At 35.6% G+C, this 25609-nt stretch overlaps 1 protein-coding gene across 4 annotated transcripts; it reads right to left on the reverse strand.

The window, feature by feature from the left end:
• Positions 1-4: 4 nt before the first annotated feature.
• Positions 5-24927, reverse strand: opn8c (opsin 8, group member c). 4 transcript variants are annotated; one of them, XR_012395348.1, is made up of 5 exons: positions 23821-24927; positions 14966-15247; positions 7602-7698; positions 2800-4725; positions 5-1210 (listed from the first exon to the last, which is right to left on the reverse strand). XR_012395348.1 is itself a non-coding variant. In XM_073932126.1 (4 exons), the coding sequence occupies exons 1-4, from the start codon at positions 23939-23941 to the stop codon at positions 4710-4712; spliced, it is 516 nt and encodes a 171-aa protein (XP_073788227.1). In that variant the 5' UTR covers positions 23942-24927; the 3' UTR covers positions 5-4709. The 4 variants fall into 4 exon arrangements, 2 of the variants coding, with proteins under 2 accessions (XP_073788227.1, NP_001304693.1); XR_012395347.1 differs by having other exon boundaries at positions 717-1210; positions 7367-7698; XM_073932126.1 differs by having other exon boundaries at positions 5-4725.
• Positions 24928-25609: the final 682 nt, after the last annotated feature.

The following is a 25609-nucleotide window of genomic DNA, read 5'->3' on the forward strand; positions in this document are numbered from 1 at the left end:
AGGTAGGATCCAATATGCAGGTTTATTCACAGTCAGACAAGCAGTGGTCAATACGGAGCAAACAGGTGTGTGAGGACAATCCAGAATCGTAGTCAATTTAACAAGCAAGAGGTCGAAAGGCAGGCAGCAGACAAGGATAACTAAATAAACAAGGCTAGGTTCAAAACACAGGACAACAAGACAAGGAAAACGCGTTGTAATGATACTTTACAGTGAACAAGACTCGGCAATGTGAATGAGTGTGTGTGCTCCTTAAATACTGTGTGTAATCAGTCTTACAGCAGGATCAGCTGTGGGAGTCTAATCAGTGGAGACTTGGAGCAGGTGTGTGTGTGTGTGTGGCATGACTGAATATGTAGTTTATCAGCAGATTTGTAGTCCTAAGTGTGTGTGTGTTTGAGTGTTTACCAGCGACATCTGGTAGTTGTTCGCTGGTGAACATGACACTTGCATTGTTTCCATGTCAATTCTCATGTGTGTTTGATTGTGAGAGACTGAGGAAAAGTTATCGGCAACTCTTCCAATTCTAAAGTCATATAGAGTGAAACTCCCGGTCGCTGATCCATCCTACAGTGTAAACAAAGCAGCGACAAAAGGCTACTCCAGATAGTTGCAGTGTGAAAATATCTGTGACATGACTACTTTGAAAATCGTGCAGTCTAAACTCTGCATATGTGAGTGAAATTCAGTAAATTCTAAAGCATATGTAAATTCAGAGTAGATAGCTAAACACTTTATTCTTTGCACATAAACAAGCCATGAGGGATTTTGAAACATGGATACATCACATACACTTTTTTCAAACAGCTACTAAACAGCTTTAAATAAGCTATGCGCTCTTTAAGCATATTTACACATCTTTACACAGCAGATGTTCATTCTTGTGTGTCATGGGGGAATGCAGTGTTCACTGCTTTAATTAAAAGCGTTAGCCAAAGCTAATTTCTTTTAGGGTCGGGAAACACCAAGCTGACAAACAATAAACACACTGGTAGCACCAATGAAACCCATCTGTGTTGTAGCCTCACGTTGGATTGTATTTGTACCAAAAACACAGAAAATGGACAAAAAAACGACTAAAATGAGCCACATTCTGCACTTGCTCAAGAGGACGTGTCCGAACTTCTGGATTGCAAAAAGGGTAAACAAAACAGTGGCAGTACCATTATCACAGCAAAGGCTGATTTATACCTCTACATCAAGCGCATATGTTAGGGATGGGAAGATTAATCGATATGTATCGATACGCGGTCATGCGCGTGCACGATGCGAGTGCATCGGTTGAGCAGCAGAGGATGAATGAAATTTTGGAAGCAAATCGAGATGCATCGGTTTTTGCGAGATGCATCGGTTTTTCCAAGATACAGCATATATTTTTAATATAGAATGTATTTTTTATTTATTAACAAGTGTTGTCGACCTGTTTTTGGCGCATAATTTAATCGACCTACATAAAGTAAGCCTTAGCAACGGATTTGCGGATTTGTACACTTACACTACAACTCAGTGTATCAGGTGTGCGGATGAAGCTAGTGGTGCGCCCTCAGAAAGCGCGAGAAGCAAAACAAACATTTTAGTCCCCACTGAGTTTTAAATCTAAAGTATGGCAACATTATGGATTTAAGGATGGACGACTTGACAGGACAGATGCAATTTGCATAATGTGCCGCGCATCTATAAAATACGCGGGCAGTACGAGTAATCTGAAATCTCACTTGAAGCGGCGCCACGGTGTTGTTGTGAAAGCATCTTCCAGTGTTTCTGCATCCCCGGCTTCCTGCACTGCTTCAACTGTAGCTACCAGCTCCAAAAGTGGTGAGAAAAGCATTGCAAGTTTTTTTTCCATGCGCAAAAGTTTTGTGCGCTCTATGCCAATAACGGATGTTATTGCATTGTTCATCTGCAGGGCCGGAGCAAGCTGAACTGCTGCTCTAGGCAGAGGACGATCACGCCGCCCTCAACCCCAATGTGAAAACGAAAGTGACCGGTTATGAAAATGAAGTGACGTGTCGCGGACCTCTATTCTGCCGCCCTATGCGCGGATATAACTGAGGACGCGCGGGTGTTGCGGACCTCTATTCTGCCGCCCTATGCGCGGGTATAACTTAGGACGCGCGGGTGTCGCGGACCTCCATTCTTCCGCCCTATGCGCGGATATAACTGAGGACGCGCGGGTGTCGCGGACCTCTATTCTGCCGCCCTATGCGCGGATATAACTGAGGACGCGCGGGTGTCGCGGACCTCTATTCTGCCGCACTATGCGCGGATATAACTGGGTGTTGCGGACGCCGCCCTCTATATACTGCTGCCCTAGGCGGCCGCCTAGGTCGCCTCTATGGACGCGCCAGCCCTGTCCATCTGTTCTTGTTGTGCAATGATAAACCTTTATGTTGAAAGAGTGCAAATATATATATTTTAATATATATTGCCCTTATACATTCTGTTTATCTTGAAAATACTTAAATAATATGTGCTATATGTTCTAAAATGGCCCTCTACTGTAAACTGACACTCTGGCTCTGAGAGAAAAGCCAGTTTGTAAAAAGAAATCTTGGTTTTGCTTGGTTAATAAATAATCAAACTCATTCAATGGCACAGCATCCTGTTTCACATAATCTTATAAACTTGATTTAATTAGTTAGTGCTGAATTATCACATTGTATCGTGATATGGATGTGAATCGTATCGTGTTGCATCGCAATATGTCACAAATGTATCGCTAATATATCGGATCGTATTCTTTGTATCGAGATGCGTATCGGATCGGCATTATAGCTTAGATGCCCAACCCTAGCATATGTACAGTCCGTTGCAGCCTTTGCGTGGTTTCATAGCCCTCACCATGGCTGATGTGCAATGATTTGTAGTGCAAGCTCTGTGATTGGTTGGCTTGGTAGCGATGATGAGTTTGGGCAAGGATGAGAGCCGTGCAATACCGTTGGAGCGAGTGTTAACAAGTGTCGACTCCTGTAAAGGAGCTCCAGATGGAAACTTTTGTTTTGTGTTTCCCTTATGATTATAGTTGTTGAATGTCCGCCGGTTCATGCCTCAAAATGAGCGAGTTTGAGCCACTTGTACATTAAGAAAAAAACAAACAACAAGCAAAAAAACTCTACACAGAGAAAAATAAACACCTACTACCAGCTAGTGTTACAGAAGTGTTATTGCAGAGCAACACAAACAGCGTGCAGATGTATAAATGTGCAACTACGAGCAAGGCATGCGCCGTGGGTCAAGGTGTTCGCTCGTCACAGAGGTATAAACCAGTCTTAAGTATAGTTCACACTACAGGATTTTAAGCTTGATTTGAGCCAGATTTGGAAGTTAATAAGCTCGTCGACAGATCAAGCTGTGATCGGGAAAAAATCTGTGGGTGCAGTCTTTATGTGTGAACTACTGAACAACACATCAGAGAGGCTCGCAGAAGCATCGCCAACACCTCTCAGATAGAATTCCAATATCTAGCAATATCAACAGACTTATAAAAGACGTCATATCAGATCATATTTACATTCAAAACTTCTATTTTTGAGAAATTGAAATTAAGCTTTGAATGACTGTCATCGTATTTTATGACACCATTACCCTAAACATATTATCTTTTCGGGTAATACTGCCTATAAATATGTAGTTAAGAGACATGCGCAAAGGTCTGGGCCTCAATTTTATTTTTAATTTCAAAACGAAAAGTAGCAGACAAGCGTGCAGTCATTTAGACCAATATGGTAATTAAAGGTAAAAATGCTCGGTTCTTTACTGTTTTGTCATTTTAAAAAATGACATTGTTAGAGAGAAATGCACAGAAAGAATGAAATACACAGATATTTCGGAAACGCCAGAACAAAAATTTAAAAACTTAATGTTCAAAGTTATGTCGCGTGAACTAGTCTTAAATTGTCGCTAAACATGGAGGGATTTGCTGGTGGAAATATGTCTGATAATCTAATAATCCATCTCATGTGAGAAATTAATGAAATTACAGCTGGCCCCTTTGAAACCTTTCTTAACTTGAGTTTTTCATTGTCAATGTCACTTCAATACATAAACTACAAATAACTACTCCTAGTACTCTCTTCAGCTGATGCAGATTCTACACGCTAAATTGGGCCAACAAGCTGCGACTTTAACTTGACGAGAGGTGACGTGGAAAACACCAAACCAACTAGCCTGACAGATGGACCGAAAAAGCCTAATGGCCAACCATTTTCGTAAATGTGTCCCAGCCCTTAGACTTGCATTTTTTGCACAGTAGATATGCAAACCTTAGGTTGAGGTTGGTAAAAACTGACAGTCAACTCTCGGCTCACCATTGCTGGGTGTCACTTCTACCTTGGAGACCCAGCAGATCATCTGACTATAGAGACCTGGGTTTTGGTCACTCTGGTCTCTAAGTAGGTTAGGTCCTCTACCAGCACGAGCCACCGCCTGCTCCTGTAGTTGGATCTGAATGGGATGAACACCATTGTCTGTGTACACTCCAACACGGTTGAGGGCAAGTTTCGGGAACAATGAGAATAGAAGGTTTCGCAGCTCCTGTCTAAAAGCTTTATTGAAGTAAAAGTAAATGAACGGGTTGTAGACATGGGAGCTTTTAGCAAATAGTGCAGGGAAGATGAAGCCTTCTGGTGCCATATACTGAGCGTCTTTGTGGAAGATGAATAGGAAGGAAACAACAGCGTAGGGAGCCCAGGCAAGGATAAAGCCCAAACTTATGCAGAAAAACATCTGTTGAATGAAAAGAGAACAAGTTTAAAACATTTTGATGAAATTCACTAATTAAAAATCATTGCTAGTATGCCACATAGACCCTGTGATTCCCAGATCCCCATTCATGTTTCTTAAGTTCCCCCCATAACTGCACATTTTGAATGTGTCCTTGAGCAAACAAACTCAAAGCTGATTTATACTTCTGCGTCAAATGCCGGCATATGCTACGGCACTGATGCATAGCCCTTCGCCGTGGCCGTTGCCGTCAGTGACGTGCACCTCTCAAAAAATGTAACTACATGTCGCAACGACGCGTAGCGTAAGCTCTGTGATTGGTCGACTTGGTAGCGCTGATGAGTCTGGGCGGGAGCGATTGTTTACAAGTGTGGAGTACCGTGAATGAGCGACGGATGGAAGGTCAATTTAGCTTATTCAATTCACCTATACTGCATGTCTTTGACCTACAGTGCATGACTGTGGGGTAAAACGGAGCACCCTGAGGAAACCCACGCCAACACAGGAAGAACATGCAAACTTCACACAGAAATGCCAACTGGCTCAGCCGGGACTTCTAGCTGTGAGGTGACAGTGCTAAGCACTAAGCCACCATGTTGCCCCTTTTTGTAATTAGCACCAAACTCTTCAACAGTCTTTTTAGCACTGTTCAAAAGACAAACTAGATTAATTCATGCACAGGTTGCACAAAAACGTGTCTCAGATGTGCATGTGGAGTCAAGGAAAAGTTCAGCAGATGAGTATAAGAAGTGATGGTGCAAAAGATTGTGGGAAATGTAGTCCATTTTCTTTTCGGCTTAGTCTCTTTATTAATCTGGGGTCACCCAAGCAGATTGAACCGCCAACTTATCCAGCACGTTATTACGCAGCGGATGCCCTTCCAGCCGCAACCCATCACTGGGAAACATCCATTAACACTTATTTACACACATACACTACACACAATTTAGCTTACCCAATTCACCTGTACCACATGTCTGGACTTGTGGGAAAACCGGAGCACTCTGAGGAAACCCACGCAAACACGGAGAGAACATGCAAACTCCACACAGAAATGCCAAATGACACAGCCAAGGCTTGAACCAGCAACCTTCTTGCTGTTAGGCAACAGCACTACGTACTGTGCCACCGTATCTCCAAGTGCAGTCAAAGTAATTGGTATAAGTGTATCTTGAAGTGTCATCTAGTGGAATTTTGTGGCACTCCAGTTGGAAACCATGACACTTTATCTGTCCAGTTTGATTTAGATTTGTTTCTTGTTTTGTGTTCTTTAAAAAGTAATTATACAACTGTGGTTTTAGCAAAGGCTGGCACTGATTTTCGTTACATTCTGCAATCACTGCACACATTACATATATTGCTATAAACTGAAGTGAAACACAGCAAAAACACTTAGGTAAAGGTGACAGTTAAGAAGTTTGTTGCAATGCTCTTAATGAAATCACTTACCACAGGCAACTGGGCCCTGGTTTCAAAATGGCATTTGGACATAATTCTTGCACAGACCACAACAAGCAACTATGTCTGTCAAACCAAGTTAAAGAAGCTTTACACTACGTGACAAAAGTCTTCTTGCCAATATAAAGTTTTAGAAAAACAAAAAATGGCTTGATCATTTTGTATCATGAAGTGGATTATGTGAAAGGCAAAGGCTTCTAGATTATGCTTATTTTTCCAAAATAAAAATATGATCATGCCTTAATTTAGAATTAATTAGGACAGTAAGGTTTGACTTTGCTTAGACAAAAGTCTTGTCACTTAACAGAAATAATGTACAGTATAGAATAAAAAAGTTATGCTGCAGTGGAAAAAGAATGAATACTGTGTATGACTCCCATGAGCTTGGAGGTCTGCATCCATACATCTCTGCAATGACTTATTAATAAAGTCATCTGGAATAGCAAAAAAAAAAAAAAAAAGCATTCTTAAAGGACTTCCAGAATTCATCAAGATTCTTTGGGTTCATTTTCCATGCCTCCACCTTCATCTTACACCAGACATGCTCAATAAGTTCATGTCTGGTGACTGGACTGGTCAATCCTGGAGCACCTTGACCTTCTTTGCTTTTAGGAACTTTGATGTGGAGGCTAAAGTATGAGAAGGACCACTATCCTGCTGAGGAATTTACCCTGTGGTTTGTAATGTAATGGGCAGCACAAATGTCTTCATATCTCAGGCTGTTGATGTTGCCATCCACTCTGCAGATCTATCGCACACCCCCATACTGAATGTAATCCCAAACCATGATTTTTCTTTCACCAAACTTGACTGATTTCAATGAGAAACTTGGGTCCATGCGGATTCCAATAGGCCTCCTGCAGTATTTATGATGATTGGGATGCAGTTCAACATGATTCATCAGAAAAATCTACCTTCTGCCACATATTAAGTTATTATTTATTGCTCTTACTACTGGGATCGATGACTTTTGTCAGGTAAAGTAGATTAAAGAACTCTGTATCATTACCATTAAGCATTACTCAGAGCTTAATGTGGAAAATAAAGAAGGATCCTAATGGCAAGACTAATTGAAAATATAATGAATAACTCACATAAATTGCATGTTGTATCACATTTATCTGCATGAGTGTTCCACTATTTGAAATAACTGTAAGTTTCGGATATTTAATTTGAAGTATCTTACCACAGAAAGGTGTTTTTCTGCATGGCGGAGGTTGCAGTGAATGCCTCTAGCAGAAAGTGTGCGTGAAAAGCGATAGATCTTCAGCAAGATTTTGCACTGTGAGACCATGATAAGCAGGACAGGAAGAAGCACGAAGCAGGCAAAGGAGCAGATCACATAAATAGCATCTTTTGTGGATGTATGGTAACGGCGCCAGGCTATGGTGCAAGAAATGCCATATGGTTCAGGCACGTACTCGCCCCATCCGAACAGCGGAAAGGACGACCAAACAGCAGCAATTAACCATGTGGCTACACAAACCAGGCGTATGTTGACTCCTTCAAGCCAGATAGCTGGAGAAAGAAAGAAGTACATTTTGATAAATGCGAATGTGGAGCACAAAACCACTTATGTTGAACACCAGTTGAAACAGTCTAGTGTATATTTTTATCCATAGTCACTAATACATAGAATAAGTCAAAATTATAGATTTTTATTTTATGCAAAAAAAAAAAAAAACTTTAAGCACTTCATTCATCCAATTTTATCTGTATTTTGATTTGTTTGAACCCTCAGATTCTACATTTAAAAACAAGTTGTATCTTGGCTAGATATTGTACTTTTCTTACAGGCTATACATCAATGGAAACTTATTAAATCAGCTTTCAGAAGATGCATAAATCTTATTGATCGGTTTTGTGGTCTGGGGTTACAAATGCTCTTATGTTTTTTTACAAAAAACACAACAAAAATTAGTACCACTGTAATGTATTTTGCTGTGAAAGAGCTATAAAAAGCTACATCCATAGTGACTTAAAGGTTTAGTACCCCCAAAAATAAAATTACTAATACATATATATATTTTTGCTGTGTGCTTATAGTGCACCAGCTGAACAGAACTGTTTTCCTTGTGTCTCTTCAATGCGCTTCTGCTTTTCTTTCAATTGTGCATGCATTTCACACAAAACTACAAGAAAAAACACTCCAGTTCAGTTGATGGCACTAAATGCATCAAAAGTGTACCCCAAAGTAGGACAAAAAGAGGGAAGTTACCCTCATTCCACCAAGTTCTTCTGGTGAAGGTTACACAAAATGCTTTATAAAGTTTTAAAAAGTTATATTTTTATTACAAAAACTCATCGATTTACTACACACTGTAAAAATATCCATATGAGATTCATGTTGGTTTTTGTTTGTTTGTTTGTTTTGTTGCTATTCATGCTTTTGAATTGCATAATGGGAACTGGCACTGCATTCCTCCTGCTAATTTTTACGCTGAAAAGTTGAACAAATATGACTTTTATTGACATTTTTAATAATTTATAATGATATATTTTCTGCAGGGCTTGACATTAACACCCCCAACCTGCCAATGCAGTTAAGTTTCAGTACCTCCCACTAGCCCCTTTGGCTGGTTAAAAATAAATTTCAAATTGCCAGTGCTGGCTCGTTACTAAAAATGTAAATTTTAGTTTATAACATGATATGATATGATATATGATATGATTAATAATGAGCCTAACGTTAACCATGTGTGCATGATCATACTTTCATTTTTGCACATGGAATGTTTTTCACCTGCTTTCATCTGCTTTTTTAGTTATTTTTATTAATATGGTTTAATTATTATCCTTTACAACAAGGTATGTGTAGTTAACTATGGGACCTTCAGCCAGGATAGATTATTGTGTTTTAGATCAATTATCATTTTTTTAAAATGTCAATTGTTTTTGTTAAACATTTTTTGTTAAATAAAATGTTTAATTATACAGCTATATTTTGCGTGTTTTTACACAATATTTAAAATTTGTGGCAGTGAAACAATTAGTTTGCTGTGACAAAGAGAAAATTGATAAATCCTTACTGTTGAGCCCTAAAAAGTCATGTGGAAAAAAATAATTGCAATGTGACACTGAAACACCAACACATTTGCCCATCCACATTAAGCAGTCACAACACGTACAACAAGTAATTTTAGCATGTCAAAGTCAAGTTTATAAAGTGAATTTCCCAACAACAAAAATGTGGCTAGTGAAAATGCAGTGGCTAGGCATGCCCATAGCCACGGCCAAAAGGTCTAGAATTTGTCCTTTTAATTATTTTATGTAATTTAACATTATTTATATATATATATATATATATATATATATATATATATATATATATATATATATATATATATATATATATATATATATATATATATATATATATATATATATATATATATATTTATATTTAATATATATTGTAATAAGGTGTAATTTTAAATAACTTTGGCCAGTAATTTGAATCCCATAGAGCCTCAAAGCCACAATATTGTGATGCGAGTCACGTGACAAAACCCACTAACTGAGTGGTAACATTTGAATCGTTGATGCGACATCCATACTGAGTAACGATGTGGATCAAAAAAAGCAAGAAAGGCAGTAGGCAGCGTCATTATTGGAAAATATTGACATATGTTCAAAAAGTCTGCCAAACTTTACTCACTTCCTAACAGATGAAAATCTGTCCCTATCCATGAAGTTATAGACTAATTGGCCGCGTTAGCTGGGATGTCTTGTATATTTATTGACTTGTCCAATACAAGACCTCCCTTTCCCTGTTTGCCATTATTTTTTTTAAATAACTGTTCGAGGAAGGCTTTAATGGCAAGCAGAGTCCTTAGCCGTCAGATGTCACTTCACAGCAAAAGGCGCTAATCCCATCACGTCTGTGTTTTTGAGGCTGTTTGCTCACTTCATTTGTTTTATTTTGACCGGATATAAATCCGATTGCTCAAACCACTTCAGAAGGTGATCTGGAATGCATTCCAGATTAAACTGTACAGGTCTAATATTTTTTAGATATAAATAATATAAACAAAATAAATTATGACCTGGAGAAAATCTAACCTGTGTCTGAAACACCTGTAGGTGCACTTTTACAGCCAAAATTCTATTAAAAAAATGTTTACTATAAGCATAAAATGTGTTCTAACTTTTCAGGCCTGTAGCCAGCGGGGGTTCTGGTGGCTCGGAATACCCGCCCCTCACTGACAAAGGTCCAGAATTTGTCCTATACATGAGCTCATTTGTCCTATTTTGACTGCTGCCATCATAAATGATGAAAAGAATCCATCGAAAAAGGCTTTAAGACCAAACGGATCCTCTGTCGGGTGTTGCTTTGACTATAATCTCATGTAAGAAAAGTGTTTACTGTATTGTTTATAAACAGAGAAAATTATTATTATTATTATTTAAATTATTAAAATTTATTATTTAAATTATTTATTCTAAATCTTGGACTTTATTTCTGAAATAAAAATGAGCAATAAAAAGGTGAGAAGCACCAGAAGCGGACCATGTTAAATTAATTTGAATATATTGTGGCTATTGTTGATATCCAGGAGTTTTTGATACTTTTTACCAAAGAAAATTGTTTTATTATTAAAATTTTTTTAATTTTTTTTTTTTTTTTTTTTAAATGGCCAAATTGTGACTGAGCACAGTTGAATGTGCTGGCCAGTTTGTTTTTTTGTCTAATAAATGATAGTGGGCTACAGTTTTTTTTTTTTTTTTTAAATTTCAAGATTGCTATTTTTCCTAATGATATAGGATGTAATAAATTTGTATTTTAAAAAATAGTCTTGTTTAATTTTTTCTTTGCTGCAAATTTATAATAAATATTTTTAGTACATTAAAGTGTCAGCTAATCCAGCAAAAAAAAGAAGAAGAAATAAAGTACTGCTTAAAATGTCACTAAAATGCAGTATTTAAATCTCATAGTTAAATGGAAACTGAGGCGTACAACTGCAAATAGGTCCACTTTTTGAGAAAAAAAAACCACCTCTTTCACCAGGCTAGCTACAGGCCTGCTAGTAATATTGGAAAACTACTAGCCACAGTGACTGGTTATTAAAATAGTTATCGTCAAGCCCTGATTCAAATCACTTTTATTGTAACATCATCAGCAGCATGTGTGCTGTGGTGAGTGAAAAGCTTGGGGTGTTTTATATCCAGCACGAAAAACGACAAAAATACAAGTAAAACACACACAACACAACAAAGTTTGTTTGTCTGTATAGAGTAGAGGAGCTATTATGTCACCTTGTAGGCTAATCGGCATAAAACTAGTTAAAAATCCCTATAGGATTCTGCCATACTGTAGGTTTTTCGAAGATTGCAAATAATAAGCTCTGTGTTCAAACACTGTTCATTACACTTACAGATTTTGTCCAGCCGGATAATCCTCACGAGAATACAAGCACTATTGGATCTTAAATGCAAACACAAGAATTGAAAAGCCAACATTAGGCTATAAACGGACTACAGTGCCTTCAGGGTGCTCGCCTGTGACTTCAGCCCCACCCTGCTTCAGACAACTTTTCAAGCTTATTTTTAGAAATGTTGTCCATAACAAACAGTTGATCTCTGTTTATTTTATTATAATCTATGCTATATATAATAAACAAATAAATTCGCAAAAACACATAGACCTACATGCCTTTTGGATCGTTTTTACGTGGGAAATACATTTGTTTTGCTTTACGGTTTTTGTAAAAGTTTTAAAACTGTATGTATAAATGTGTTTACATAGCATTATAATAGGACATATTTAAAGAAGTGTGTCGGTCGATTGCACATACCCCGCTTACCTAAACAGACAACAGAAATGAGGCATGAGGGACAAGTCTATATGCCTGCAAGTTCATCATGGATCGAGAACAACATTCAATATTCTTTTTATGTCACGAAGTACAGCGAAAAGCAGCCCATACAGTCACATATGCTATACATTTTATGAAGGAGTGTAAATATTGCAGTTATGACAGAGTTAAATGTGTCCAGATGAAGACAAAAATACGAAAAATTACTTGATCATGTTAAAATGACAGTTAATATGTATGTATTTTTACACATTTATTTACACGTTTACATTACTGAGAGCTGGAAAGAGACTGGTAAGCAGTATCCCCATATCTTTAATTAAAATAGAGGATCAACAAATGAATCTGTCTTGACGGTCTTCACAAGTGAAGGCATTATCTACACACAATATGAATTCATAATTAGAAAAATACTGCAAACTATAAAATACTATTCATGAAAATACTTAAATTACAGACAAATCCAAACATCCAACACAAGCAGGCTGCGCTCTAGACCAGTTCAGCTTGATGACGTATAATGTCTCTGACACCGTCTGTAGTCCCATTTAGCAATTTGATAGCAACCGCCTTTTTAAAGAAATGTAACTGATTTTAAAAAGAGTGTGATGTAGCTGATATGTTTTATGTCGTAGAATAAAATGTGAAAGTATCTTGAGTTTGTGCCACAAACTTTATTTAAGCGATTTAACTGAAATCCCATTAAAAAAAAATATTGATTTTGGGATGAGGGAACTGGAACTGCTAAAAATGCTAACTCGCTTCCGGGTTTTTGCTTACAAATTGACGTCATAGTTCCTCTACTCTATTGGTGTTGTAAATCACAGTTCAAGATCTGATAATAAACTTTTACAATTATTGGCATTTTACAAGACATATTTCTGTATAAATTATTCCTGATTCAATATATAGTTTATAACTACAAAAATATCAATAAAACTCAACTGCACAGTTGAATTTTCAACATCAAAAGTCAAAAGAGCAGAGATCAAGGTCTCATAATGCAATTCATAACTGTAAATTAAAAGATAACATTGTAAATATGGAAACTAATAATAAATATAACTCTTTAATTCAGTAAGATCTTCAGCGAATCATATTGATCAATGCCTAAATACACAGTCGCTGCCATGTGTTTGGCTGATTGGGTTTTTTGCATTATTAAGCAGTTAAACAAAAGTACCTAATAAATGTTGGTGAGTGTACATTTTATCAGTGAAATATCAACGATTTAAGTGAAAGATTTAAAAAATGTGTAGTGTCGCCTCTGCTTTATGCACAACAGGACTAAATACATTAATTCAGTAAATATAGATTAAACAGAAAGACTTATAAATTCCAAAACCATCTTGTTCTCCATTAAAGAAATAATTATATATATATTAAAGTGCTCAACATACAGTAAGTGCACTCCTCATAAATGTCTTAAATAGATTAAAATTGTATATTTGTGCATAGTCAATACTGAAGCCAAATCTGGAGGTACTGTAAATAACTTATGTTAATAGTCCAAAATTAGTACACCCAAATTTATATGTTAGGAGAAAATGTTAAATAAAAAAGAGCAACATTCAAGAGACAAAATAACTGGATACAGTTGTATTCAAATTTTGTATTTTTTTTTTTTTGCAATACTTCACCAGTTTAAATATATTATTTTTCTATTTATAAAGATGTTCCATGACTAAATTATTATTATTTTAATAAAAATATCAGTTTGATACATCTGTTTAGTTCAAATGCAGCCAAATATATTACCTATAATTACTGAGAAATATATATTCATTTTCAAAATGGGGTGTACTTACTAATGTTTAGCATTGTTAATATTGCTTGAAGTCATCCAAACAAGAATAAAGCATATTTCATGAGCTACATAAATTTAGTTTATGAAATTTAAATTAGATAAAAGAGTAACTTAAAGACATGACACAGTGGCTCAGTGGTTAGCACTGTCGCTTTACTGCAAGAAGGTCACTGGTTCAAGTCCCGGCTGGACCAGTTGGCATTTCTGTGTGGTATATGTGAATTAAATAAATTAAATTGGCTCTAGTGTATGATTGTGAATAGGAGAGTCTACAGGTTTTTCCTAGAACTGGATTGCAGCTGTAAGGGCATCCACTGCATAAAACATATGCTGGATAAGTTAGCGGTTCATTCTGCTGTGGCAACCTCTTATTAAAAAAAGGGACTAAGCTGCAGAAAAATAAATGAATGAGTATCTTAAAGAGATTGTTCACCCAAAAACAAAATTTCTGTAATCATTTATTCATGCGTTCCAAACCTGTGTTAGTTGACTCTAACACAAAGGAAGACATACCAAAGAATGTTCATTATATAGTATTTTTGTGTCTACTATGGAAGTCGGTGGCTACTTTGTCCAACATTCTTCAGAATATCTTGTCTTGTGTTAAACAGAAGAAATAAATTCTCTTTTGAGCGTGAGTAAATGTGTAGAAAGTGTCATTATTTGGGTGAACTTTTCCTTAAAGCATATTGCTCAACCACGTTCCCGGAAGACCACCAACTCTGCACATTTTCCATGTCTCCAAAACACATGATTTAGATCATTAGCTCATTAGCAGCGACTGAAAGACCTGTAATGGGTGTGAAAGACAACGGAGACATCCAAAACATCCAGTGCTGGTGGTCCTCCTGGAACATGCTTGAGAAACACTGCCTTAAAGTGAGATATTTAAAATAAAATGCCTAAGTTTAAAAATAGGATATATATTCAAAATTTGAACCTAAACACTTGGCTTAGCAGAGATTTCTCAATTACTTAATAGTGTCTCTTTCTCTCTGTGCAATATCATTCCTTTGTTTACATTTTTCAAATTCCCCCAATTAATAATTATGGCCCTCAGCACAAAGAATCAATGGTGGAGATTATAAAGACACTAAATAATAGTACAGACGCAAAATAAAGTAATTTGTACTGTCTTTATTCCCTTTACTGAGACTCTTACCATAACAAGTCTTGATGTAGCGAATGACGCTGATGGCGGCAATGGTAAACATGCCGCAGAGGCCAAAGATGTAGCAGCCCAGACCATAATACACACAGGTAATGTGACGTCCCAGCCATACGTGGCTAAAAGACGACAGGATGGACAGTGGGTAGAAGCAGATGCAGCAAAGAAAGTCAACCACCGCCAAATTGACACACAGCAGCTCTGAACCGGCTATCTTCTTCCTGCGGCGATACGAGATGACCAACACGACTCCATTCCCCAGAACTGACAGTATCACTGTAACAGCAAACAGATAAGGATTAGGGATGTGCCGATCAGTTTTTTTGCCCTTAAGTCAGAGTTCGAGTCATTTGATTTTGAGTATCTACCGATACTGAAACGCGATTTTAAACTTCTAGAATACATAAAAAAAGACTAAAGCAAAGAAACAGATCTAAGATGTTCCTTATTTATTTTGGCTTGAAAAGCCCACACAGTTGCACTACATAAACATAATTTTCTTCTTCTTCTCAGACTATTTTAAGAGCGCATCTCCTCCTACACTGTTAACCCTTACTGTAGATTATGCAGTAAATAACAGTAAAATAGCCAGTGTTTAGTTGTAATGAAAGGAAACAGTATTTTACTGTAAAAGGAGCAGGATTTGTATGAAATTCTGTAGTGCAAAGAATAAATTACAGTAATTTACTCTATGTACCATTACAGATATTTACTGTGATAATAAATGGTAAATTACTGTTCAACCATTACTGCCCTATCTACTCTGATGCTTTATGTTGCTATTTTATATTTATTTTATCTCTGTGTTTTCTTTGGTTCCTTTTATGTTTTTAACATTGAGTATCAGGAGTCAACCAATGCCACAGAGCTTATTAAAAGGTAAGTGTAAGATATGGACGAAATGCATTTAAAGGCAAAAAATATTCACACAGAGCAAAGAAATTGTCACAATAATTTTTATAACTTTGTTTACTTTTTCTATAATTAATCTAATTTAATTGCCTAGTTCGACCTATAGTTAAGATTTTAAATCGCACTTTCAACTGAATATTAGTATTTTGCTAAATAACTAGTAAAAATGTGTTATCAAAAAATATATATATCTTAAACAACACGCACATACATTTTTGCAGAGACTCAATGAATTTGTCTGGAAAACTGGCAAGTAAAAGTGCCATTACAGTATAAAGGCTTTCCTAAATAAATGTATAAATCATGATTTTTGTTGTGTTTTTTATTATTTTTTACTACCGATTTGGAATGACATGAGAATCAGATTATTTATTTATTTATTTTCTATGGATGAAGTTTGTATTATTGTATATTTTTATTGTTTTTATTAAACGATATGTGCATAACTGTGATAAATGTAGGCAGTTGCTTTGAAAATATGCTATGTACCAGGGGTGTCAAACTCCTGGAAGGCCACAGCCTAGCAGAATTTAGTTCCAGCCCTGCTTCAACACACTACCTTTAGATTTAGTTTGATCAGGTGTGTTTAATTAGTATAACTGCACTGTTACTCTGTAGATTGTGCAGTAAATAACTGTAAACAAATAATGATTTAGGCATCACCACACACTCCCACAGGCTGTCCGTCTTTTTCTAAACACAAAGGTGTTAGAAAGAGTTTTCAGAAAATGCTGGCCCTTTAAGAGAGCCAGGTGTTTGATTTGTTTACTGCTGAGTGTGCTCTATTCTCTGTCTATCAATTCAGATGTTGAGTCTGATATGTTTAGGCTTAAATAAGAATCTTAAATGAGTAAGTAAAATGTGTTCAAATGTTTTTGGGGGTTTATAAAATAAGGCTGTGTTTTAAGTTATATTGTAGTTATCTTGAACTGTGCACTTGAAAGCTACATTGTTAGCTAGTTAGCCTCTCCTCATATAACTTCTTACATTACTTTTGTTTAAGTATATGTATTTATTTTATATTGCACACTGCCATAATGTACAGATGCTAACAGTTGTGTGTATCTTTCTGGCAACTAAGCCAAAATTAAATTCCATCATCTCAGTAAGGTAACATGTGCACATCATCACAGGGAATCACAAAAACATGATACACATAGATACACATAGCCATCCACACACAAAAGCTCCCCTGTCAGGTCCCAGGTTGTGAGTTTGTTGCTAAGTATTTTTCAGAGCAGTGTTTCCATCTATGAATTTATATTAGAAACAATAAAAAAGTTTGTTGTCATGAGAGAATTATAACAATAAAAGATTGGATCCTTTGGTTTTTCGGTGTTGCCAACTTTATTTTTGTTTTCTATAATTATTTTAAACTTTTTGAGATTTGACACAGTTTTTAATTATTTAAAACTTTAAAATTTAAAATAATTATTTTGTTTTTTGCTGTTCAGTTTTTTTTTTTTTTTTTGCATGGTCAGCATTGAGGAGAGAGTAACACATTTCACTGCAGCACTTTGTGTGTGTGTGTGTGTGTGTGTGTGTATGTTTATTGGATATGTGATTGTGATAAATGTTAGCAGTTGCTTTAAAAGTATGCTATATATAAGGATGTCTGACGTGAAACTGACGTTTCGACACAGTGTCGAGATCCCGAAGCGCAAGTGTTTCGAAACACTGCACCGAAGCATGATCCGAAACACCCAGGTCACGTGACTAAATTGTTTCGAAACACTTGGTCACGTGACTAAAGCGATTCAAAGCATTGATCATTTCAGAGTCGTTTCAAGACCCGGAGAATCTGCATTTGACTATATAATAACGTACTTATAACTGAAATCGTACCTGTGTCTTGTATGGCTTAGTGGACTGTGCGTGTGTTCAACAGCACTGTGTTACAAATTTGTTTTGGGTTCGAATCCCGACTAGTCCAAATACTATAAAATCATGATTTTATATATTTTAATCATGTTACTGTTTTATGGTGTAGTCTAGATAGGATACAGCTACGGATATGCCATCAATTTAGCATCATTTTTGTATCACTGTAAAACAATAATTCATATTTTTACAGTACTGTGATGGGTTTAGGTTTTGGATAGACGTTAATAAAATACAATGGGAAATTTAATTAATAATATAAATAATTATTGTTAACTCCTGGCCACAACTGTATCTGATCTAGCAACAACCCTGTTTTATGAACAAAACAATACAAATTTATTTACAAGGTGTTTATTCGTATGTCAGAGCAATGTTGAAACAAAACGATACAATAACAAAGCATTACCAACTGCTATTAAAGCATTTCAAAACAATTGTTTCAGTTAGGATTCGATCCCATCATTCCCGCATGTTGGTCATGAACTCTAACCGCTCGTCTAAACCACTTGCAGATACAAGGCTACAAAGTAGGGTTTGATACCCTAATTTGCTCAACTGTTCTTTGCCGATGCTGTTTCAGTGAAATACAAATAAAATGACCACTAGGTGTCGCTGTAGAGTGGTGTTTCGAAACGTTTCGAAGCTTCGACACATTTGCTTCGATAGTTTCAGTGTTTCACGAAGCCTCGCTTTGCCCACCACTAGCTATATACCAGGCGTGCTTAATCCTGTTCCTGGAGATCTACCTTCCTGCAGATTTCAGTTGCTATCCATATCAAACACACCTGAACCAATTAATTACGATCTGAACACCACGTGATAATTACAGGCAGGTGTGTTTGATATGGGTAGCAACTGAAATCTGCAGGAACGTAGATCTCCAGGAACAGGATTAAGCACCCCTGCTATATACCATGGGGGTCAAACTCCAAGTTACTGGAGAACTGCAGGGCAGCAGAGTTTAGTTCCCACCCTTCTTCAACATTACCTGTAGATTTCTAACGAGCCTTAATTAGTTTTATCAGGTGTGTTTAATTAGAGTTACCGCTTAAAGTCCCGGTCACACTGCACTTTTCTCCCTATAGACTTCCATTCATACGCATGTGAATGCTGCAGACCTGGAATGCATGCTCATGCGACAAATTTTACAGTTTGCAGCATTGGAAAGTTCAAGTTTGGAGAACTCTGAACTGTGAAATCACATCATGTGATTGCTTGAGACTAATCAAAGATCAAACCATGACCTCTCTGAACAAAAATTATGGACCAGTTGCTTGCTTTTTTAATCTCTAAATATTTTGTTTAATCCCACTCCTTTTCGCAGAGCCATATGACAGAATTTTGCATGCTTAAACGTTAGTTTGACTGCAGCCTTGCTGTGCAGACCTGTGGCTCAGTAATACGTAAGATGATATTTATGTCTGCTGATTTCTTAATTTTGTTATACGTTTTCTGTTTTATGTTTGTTTGCTGCCAAAACAATAAAATAAATTTGTCAGAATTTACAACTTAATTAATTTAAAGAATTAATAAAAGGCAAGAATACTAATTAATTTTAGTAACACCTTGACATACTATTGTGTATGCAGTATAATGCTGTGAGTACACTACAGTACAGTAATTAACTGTACACAGTTTCCTGTTAGTTACCACTACTGCTCTATTACAGTGATTAACTGGCAACACTGTTGCCAGCTATTCACTGCAATGGTTCGGATACAGTAAACAACTGGCAACACTGTTGCCAGCCACTCACTGTAATGGTTCAGTTTCAGTAATTAACTGGCAACACTGTTGCCAGTTACTTACTGTAACCAAACTTTTACAGTGAGTAGCTGGCAACAGTGTTGCCAGTGTTCTACTGTAAAAAAGCCTGGTAAGGTCTAACAGTGTAGACTGTTCATACTTCAACCACCAAAATATATTGAATTAAGTTGCTATATCTTTTCCAACTAATCTGACTTAGGGTTTTCTGAAAACTCACCCGGAAAATTCAGAAAAGTCCCATTGACAACATTGGACCAAACTTTGTGACCTCATAATTTGCGCCAGACTGTCATACAGATTTAAGATTGGGCTCAACTCAGACTACCAATCTGCCAATCACTAAAAACCTTTCAATCGACTAGCCACACCCTAGCAACCACTTATGGAACCCTAGCAACTGTCTCATTGACTTCCATTGGCTTTACATTGGACATACTAACAACAAACCAATCCATACTAACAATCTACTATTCCATACTGGAAACCTACCAACAACAACATACCAATCCACACTAGAAACATATCATACTAAAAACTTACTAGCCTCCTAAAAATACTAGCAACAAGCTAATTCACACTAAAAACATACTAGCAGCACTCTAATTCATTTTAAAGTCATGCAAACAATTTTCTAGTTTATATTGGAAATATGCTAGCTTAATGGTAATCCATACTAGAACCATGCTAACAACATGCTAATTTAAGCTAGAAGGATGCTAACAACATGTTAATTCAAACTAGATCCATGCTAAATTATGTTAGCAACTGCCTGGAAACCATTCATAACACCTTCGCAACTGCCTAGCAACACATTAATAACCACCTATAGCAACCACCTAAAACACCCTAGCAACCACCTAATAACTACCCAGAACACCTTAGCAACCACCTAGCAACACCTTAGCAAACAGAGCGGTGGTTCTCAAACTTTTTTCAACAAGTACCACCTCAGAAAAAAATTGTCTCTCCAAGTACCACCATAACGACGAGGCAGATTAATTCCTATTATAAGAATATTTATTCTTGTCAGCCACTTAAACATTATACATAATTTGAACATTAACACTGTACTGTGCTTATAGGTAAAAACAAACAAAATAAAAAGTCGTGTTTAAATGTGCTTTTAAAAATGTATTAAAAATGGTGAGCTACTGTCCTTTAAGTTAAAAGAAAACAGCTGTATTTAAATGTAAATTATTAATAAATAGTAGCCTGTTAATCAAAACCTGGAAATGTTGCTTGGACCTCATACATATATGATTTATGCCATCATGTTCATATATAGACCATTTTTGTTGCATATACACATACATTACGTGTGTCAAGAGAAGTGAGTTACAGTATATGCATAAATACACTGTTTGACCAATTCATATGTGATTTATCCATTCATACGATCTTAACAAATTGCTATTACAAAGTAAAGCCTTTTGGATTTTCACACTAAATACATTGTCTCCAAAAGGTTTAAAAGAAGAGTTTGACATTTGTCCATTTTAATAATTCTTTAATGTTTAATGAGGTGTTTTTTTTTTTTTTTTGGCTATATTTTATCATATATTTTGTTGTATTTCTTTGTTATATTTTGTTTTCTATATTTTGTGATGCAAAATTTAGCTTTGTTTCTGTTATTTTCGTTTTGAATATCCAAGTTATGTGATTTATAAATGTTTTTTTTTTTTTTTTTTTTTGTGAGATAATAGGAGATCATGTGATTCGGAAGTGTACAAAAAGGAGCACCCTACTGTGATGAACACTGTCTGATAAAGAGCCATGTGCTTGAAACGTTACACACTTTGTGTCAGCATTTTTAAATGTAATAAATGTACATTTTTGGAGCTTTGGTGTTGCCGCATTTTTGAATATATAATTTGCACTCTTGCATTTTGGCTGAGCTTTTTGGAAGAGTGCTTGCATGCTTTTGTACATTTTTTCATTGTTTTTTCAACATTTAACATTTTTATTAAACAACATTTGTGGTTTACTATATCTCATTAGATTTGACATGCTTAATATAGGCTTCAAATATGAAGGAAATATGTATCATCAGTAACCATTAATATAGGCTTCAAATATGAAGTAAATATGTATCATCAGTAACCATTAAGTTTGTGATCTGAAAAAAATAAACATTTTTATTTGGTTTGGTTTATTTGGTTGAAAAAACTTAATCACTGATAGGATCAGGATAATCCTGTTTTTTTTTTTTTTTTTTTTTTTTGTATCAAATAGATCCCAATCTGAGTTCAAAATTTTGAATATCCCAAAAAACAGGTTTGATCTACATCAAATATTAGATTGGATTACATGTTCTGAACTTAATTCGAAATCCCTCTGTTACTTTTGAAAAACCCATGGTCACACTTTATTTTGATCGTTCGTTTGTTGAATTTAAGTGACATTGCATCTACATACCAATTAATTCTCAATAGATTATAAGTAGACTTATAAGTTGGGGTTAGTGTGAGTTGACATGTGCTTGCAGAGTTTCTAATAGTCTGTTAAATGTCAAAGGGGCAGCATCAGTAGATATTAAGCAAACTGCACTAATACTCAAATGGACCATCATAAAAACTGTTACCAAACCCATTTCCAAGATTTGATCCAATTTGTGATCCAAAATCCCGATGGATTACTTTTGTAAAACTGGGCCCAGCTGTGGCGGGAGCACTTTCTTATCTTAGCATAGTTAATTGAATTGGATTAGACAATCAGTAGCTCCGCGACATTGCACAGTATTGTTCTTATTGTTAAGGACATACTGGGTGTTTTTCTTGTTGCTTTTGTTTTGTTTTGAACTGTCTTATTGGATTGGATTATTGATTGCTGCCTGCTAGGATCACTTGCCTGTCTTTTTAATACTCGTTTGGATTGCCCCCGTGACTCTGTGGTTTGACCCCATTTGACCCTGCCTGCTTCTCTATTTATTGTACTAATAAAGCTGGATTAAGATCCTCATCTCTGTTGTCATGCCCAATTCATAACATAGTGTAAGACATGTATTGCATTTAGTAGGTATTTTGTGTTTTATTTTTGATTTTGAAATAAAATGAGAAAATTTCATTTGAAAAATTAGGGGAAAAAAAAGCTTTTTGTTTGCAGAGGATTTGAGCTGCAAAAGAAAAAAGAAAACACATAGACAAATTTCTCTTTCCCAGCTCTGGCCCACACAGTCAGCTTTTGCTTCGCTCACATGCCGCAGTGATTTACTGTACATGACTGGACCATGACTGCACTGAAAAAAAAAATTCAAACATGATTCCTTGCATTTAATAATTTTTTTTACATTAAGTGGTTGTAAACAATTTATTTGGGCTGAATTTAAACGGACAAATTGAGTTGAACGCTATTAAACTTAATTTGTTTGTTTAAATTCAACACAAATAAATTCTTTGCAACAGTTCTGCATGCAACACACTAATTTCACTTAATGGTGTTCACAGTACTCATTTAGATTATTTTTTTAACTCAAATAGTTTGTATAGTTTGTAGCAATCGGTTCGCTCAAACAGTTTGAGTTGTTTTAACTCATTGGGTTTTACAGTACTCGGTTGATTTGAGTTCTCTTAATTTATTGGGTTTTACTGTGCTCAAATTGCTTCATTTACTTAAATGGATTAAGTTCACAGTACTCATTTGGATTAGTTTTTTTTATCTTTAATGGTTTGTTGCAATCAGTTTTCTCAAATGTTTTATTACCTTAACTTTTTGGGTTTTACAATGGCAATTTTTACTTGTTGATTTAATTATTAGGTTTTTTTTTATTTCATCAGAATGGTAAGGGACTTTTTTGGCGCTTACTATCGTATTAGAGTCGAAAGGTATGAATGGTCCTGAAAAAATCTATAGTTCGTTATTAAAAATTAATAGAAATCTAGGCTGAAAACATATTATTTGCATTGGATATGGAAAAAAAAAGATTAGATTTTTTTTAAACAACAAACTTCACAATAAACAAAAATTTAATAACTTTTTAATGTAACCTCTTTGATTTTCCTTTTTATTTGTATATTTTAAAAACTTTTAGAAAGCATGTCAGTGTGTGCTACAAAGCATTTAAGAAGGAAATTAAAACTAGAAATTTCATTTAAAGGGATTGCTATAGGTCATGCATGAATTTAAAGTAGCCTACTGTATAAACAGTACAACAGCATATAAAATAAAAATACATTATTGAACCAATATTAATAAAAGCTTTATTTTAACAGTTACCCCAGAGGGTGCCAATTTTACCATATTAAACGGATAAAATGAAAAGTGTAAAAATGAGAGAATAAATCACTCACCAATGGACATTATGATTAATCCAACCGCGATATCAAGAGCTGGAGCAAGTTTTGAGGTAAAGCTGTCTGCGCTAGAGTTCCCTGCACGAAGCTCTCCATTTCTCAATAAGTTCGATAACATATCGAGTAACCAAATATCACGTTTATAAAATAGATTGCATGTAGGCTACAGCTGATTCCCGCTTCAAAAGAGAACACATACGTCCAACGACAAATCCCTGCATCTCCTCCGGGCTCCCGTTCATCCATCAGTGAACATCAGACGGGGAGACTGCGCACTTTCTGCTGTCGTCGTATGTTTATAGAAGAGAAAAAGCAACATAGGGAGTAAAAGAAGACAAAATTCTGGAAATTATAGGATTTACTACATTTATACTATTATAAGATGACTACAAAATGTATTTATTTATATATACTAATTTTATTGCATTTAGATAAAATATATTGGATATAGCAAGCATTTTTGTGTGTTTAAAAGAAGTCTAATAGACATCTAAACTAGATGACTAAAACAAAAATTTGGGCTGTTGATGAAAATCTAATAGACTCTAAGAATAGCCAAAAACTAGACTAGTCATCAAATACATAGGAACGAATGACTACACATGCAAATCTGTCTAATCTGTCTACTTGATGACTAGTCTAGTTTTGGGCTATTCTTAGATGTCTAGATTTTCACTGACAGCCTAAATTTATGCCTATTTTAAACAAAAAATTATTAGGTTGTTTAGGTTTATATGTGTATCAAATTTATTGATACTGTATTTATTCTTTTTTATTAACAAGAAATAAAATTTGTTTGTTTGTAGAGATGTTTTGAGCTGTGGAGGAAAAAAGTCATATAAGTTAATTAACTTATATAATTTTAACTCTATTTGCTTTCTATTTGCAACTCTCCTGAAAAATGAAGTCACACTTGTGTTGTTCTTCAGCTGAAAATACAACAAGCTGAAAATATGAATTTAATTACATGTATTAATTAATTCATTCTTTTTGCCTAACATTCTGGGCTGTAGAAAGGCGCTCATCTCTTTTTTCAACAGAAAAACAAATAAACTCTTTATTAAATTCAATTTACATTAATTTGTTTACACTTTTTGATGCAGCTTTACCAAAAAAGAAAAAAAAAGAAAAATTGATATTTCACATTTAAGTGCAATTTATCTTTAGCGATTTTAGCAGGATTTAACATTAACGTTAAATTATGTTTCTGGATTTTAATCTTAAAGAATTAAAGCCATCTTGAACTAATTTTGAACTAAGTTTTCTGAAAGTGCTGTGTAAAATCAGGCCTGCTCTTAGATGTCCTGAAACTATGGCTTCCAAGTCTTCAGTACTCATCTTCAGTACACATCCAGTCTGCTTCTTTTGACAAAGTTACCCACAAGATCATAACAAAGGGCATCAAACTGCACTGCTAGCATCTTGGAGGCTTGGGGTGTCCCAGTCACATATTATAGCTAATGGGGTGCCTCAGGGCTCAGTGTTTGGACCCCTCGTCGTCTCTATCTAGGAGCTGTCATTCAGAAACATAGATTTTCAAACTTAATCTTCCAAAATCAAACAAAGAAACCGCACAGGGGTAGCTTAATTTAATGAGTCAGTGCTTTTTGGGTGAGGGATTCATCAGAATAAACAGCAAAAGTAAATTCAAAGCACTTAAAATGTGGGAAAATTGTTAAAACGCCTTTACTAACAGGGCTATTCCTTAAAATTGTGTCTACACATTTTGACAAACACTATTTTTTCCACATTTTTTTAAGTGACTTGGACTAACTTTTGCTGTTTA

Source organism: Danio rerio, chromosome 20 (assembly GCF_049306965.1).
Source record: "Danio rerio strain Tuebingen ecotype United States chromosome 20, GRCz12tu, whole genome shotgun sequence".
Classification (NCBI taxonomy): Eukaryota; Metazoa; Chordata; class Actinopteri; order Cypriniformes; family Danionidae; genus Danio; species Danio rerio.

Excerpts from the sequence above, each read along its gene's own strand:
- opn8c (NM_001317764.1), bottom strand. The coding sequence starts at position 23,941 with ATGTTATCGAACTTATTGAGAAATGGAGAGCTTCGTGCAGGGAACTCT. Across the intron at positions 7,699-14,965 it reads CTACATCAAGACTTGTTATG|CTATCTGGCTTGAAGGAGTC; the intron begins GTAAGAGTCTCA and ends TTCTTTCTCCAG. Across the intron at positions 4,726-7,366 it reads CAGAAAAACACCTTTCTGTG|ATGTTTTTCTGCATAAGTTT; the intron begins GTAAGATACTTC and ends TTCATTCAACAG.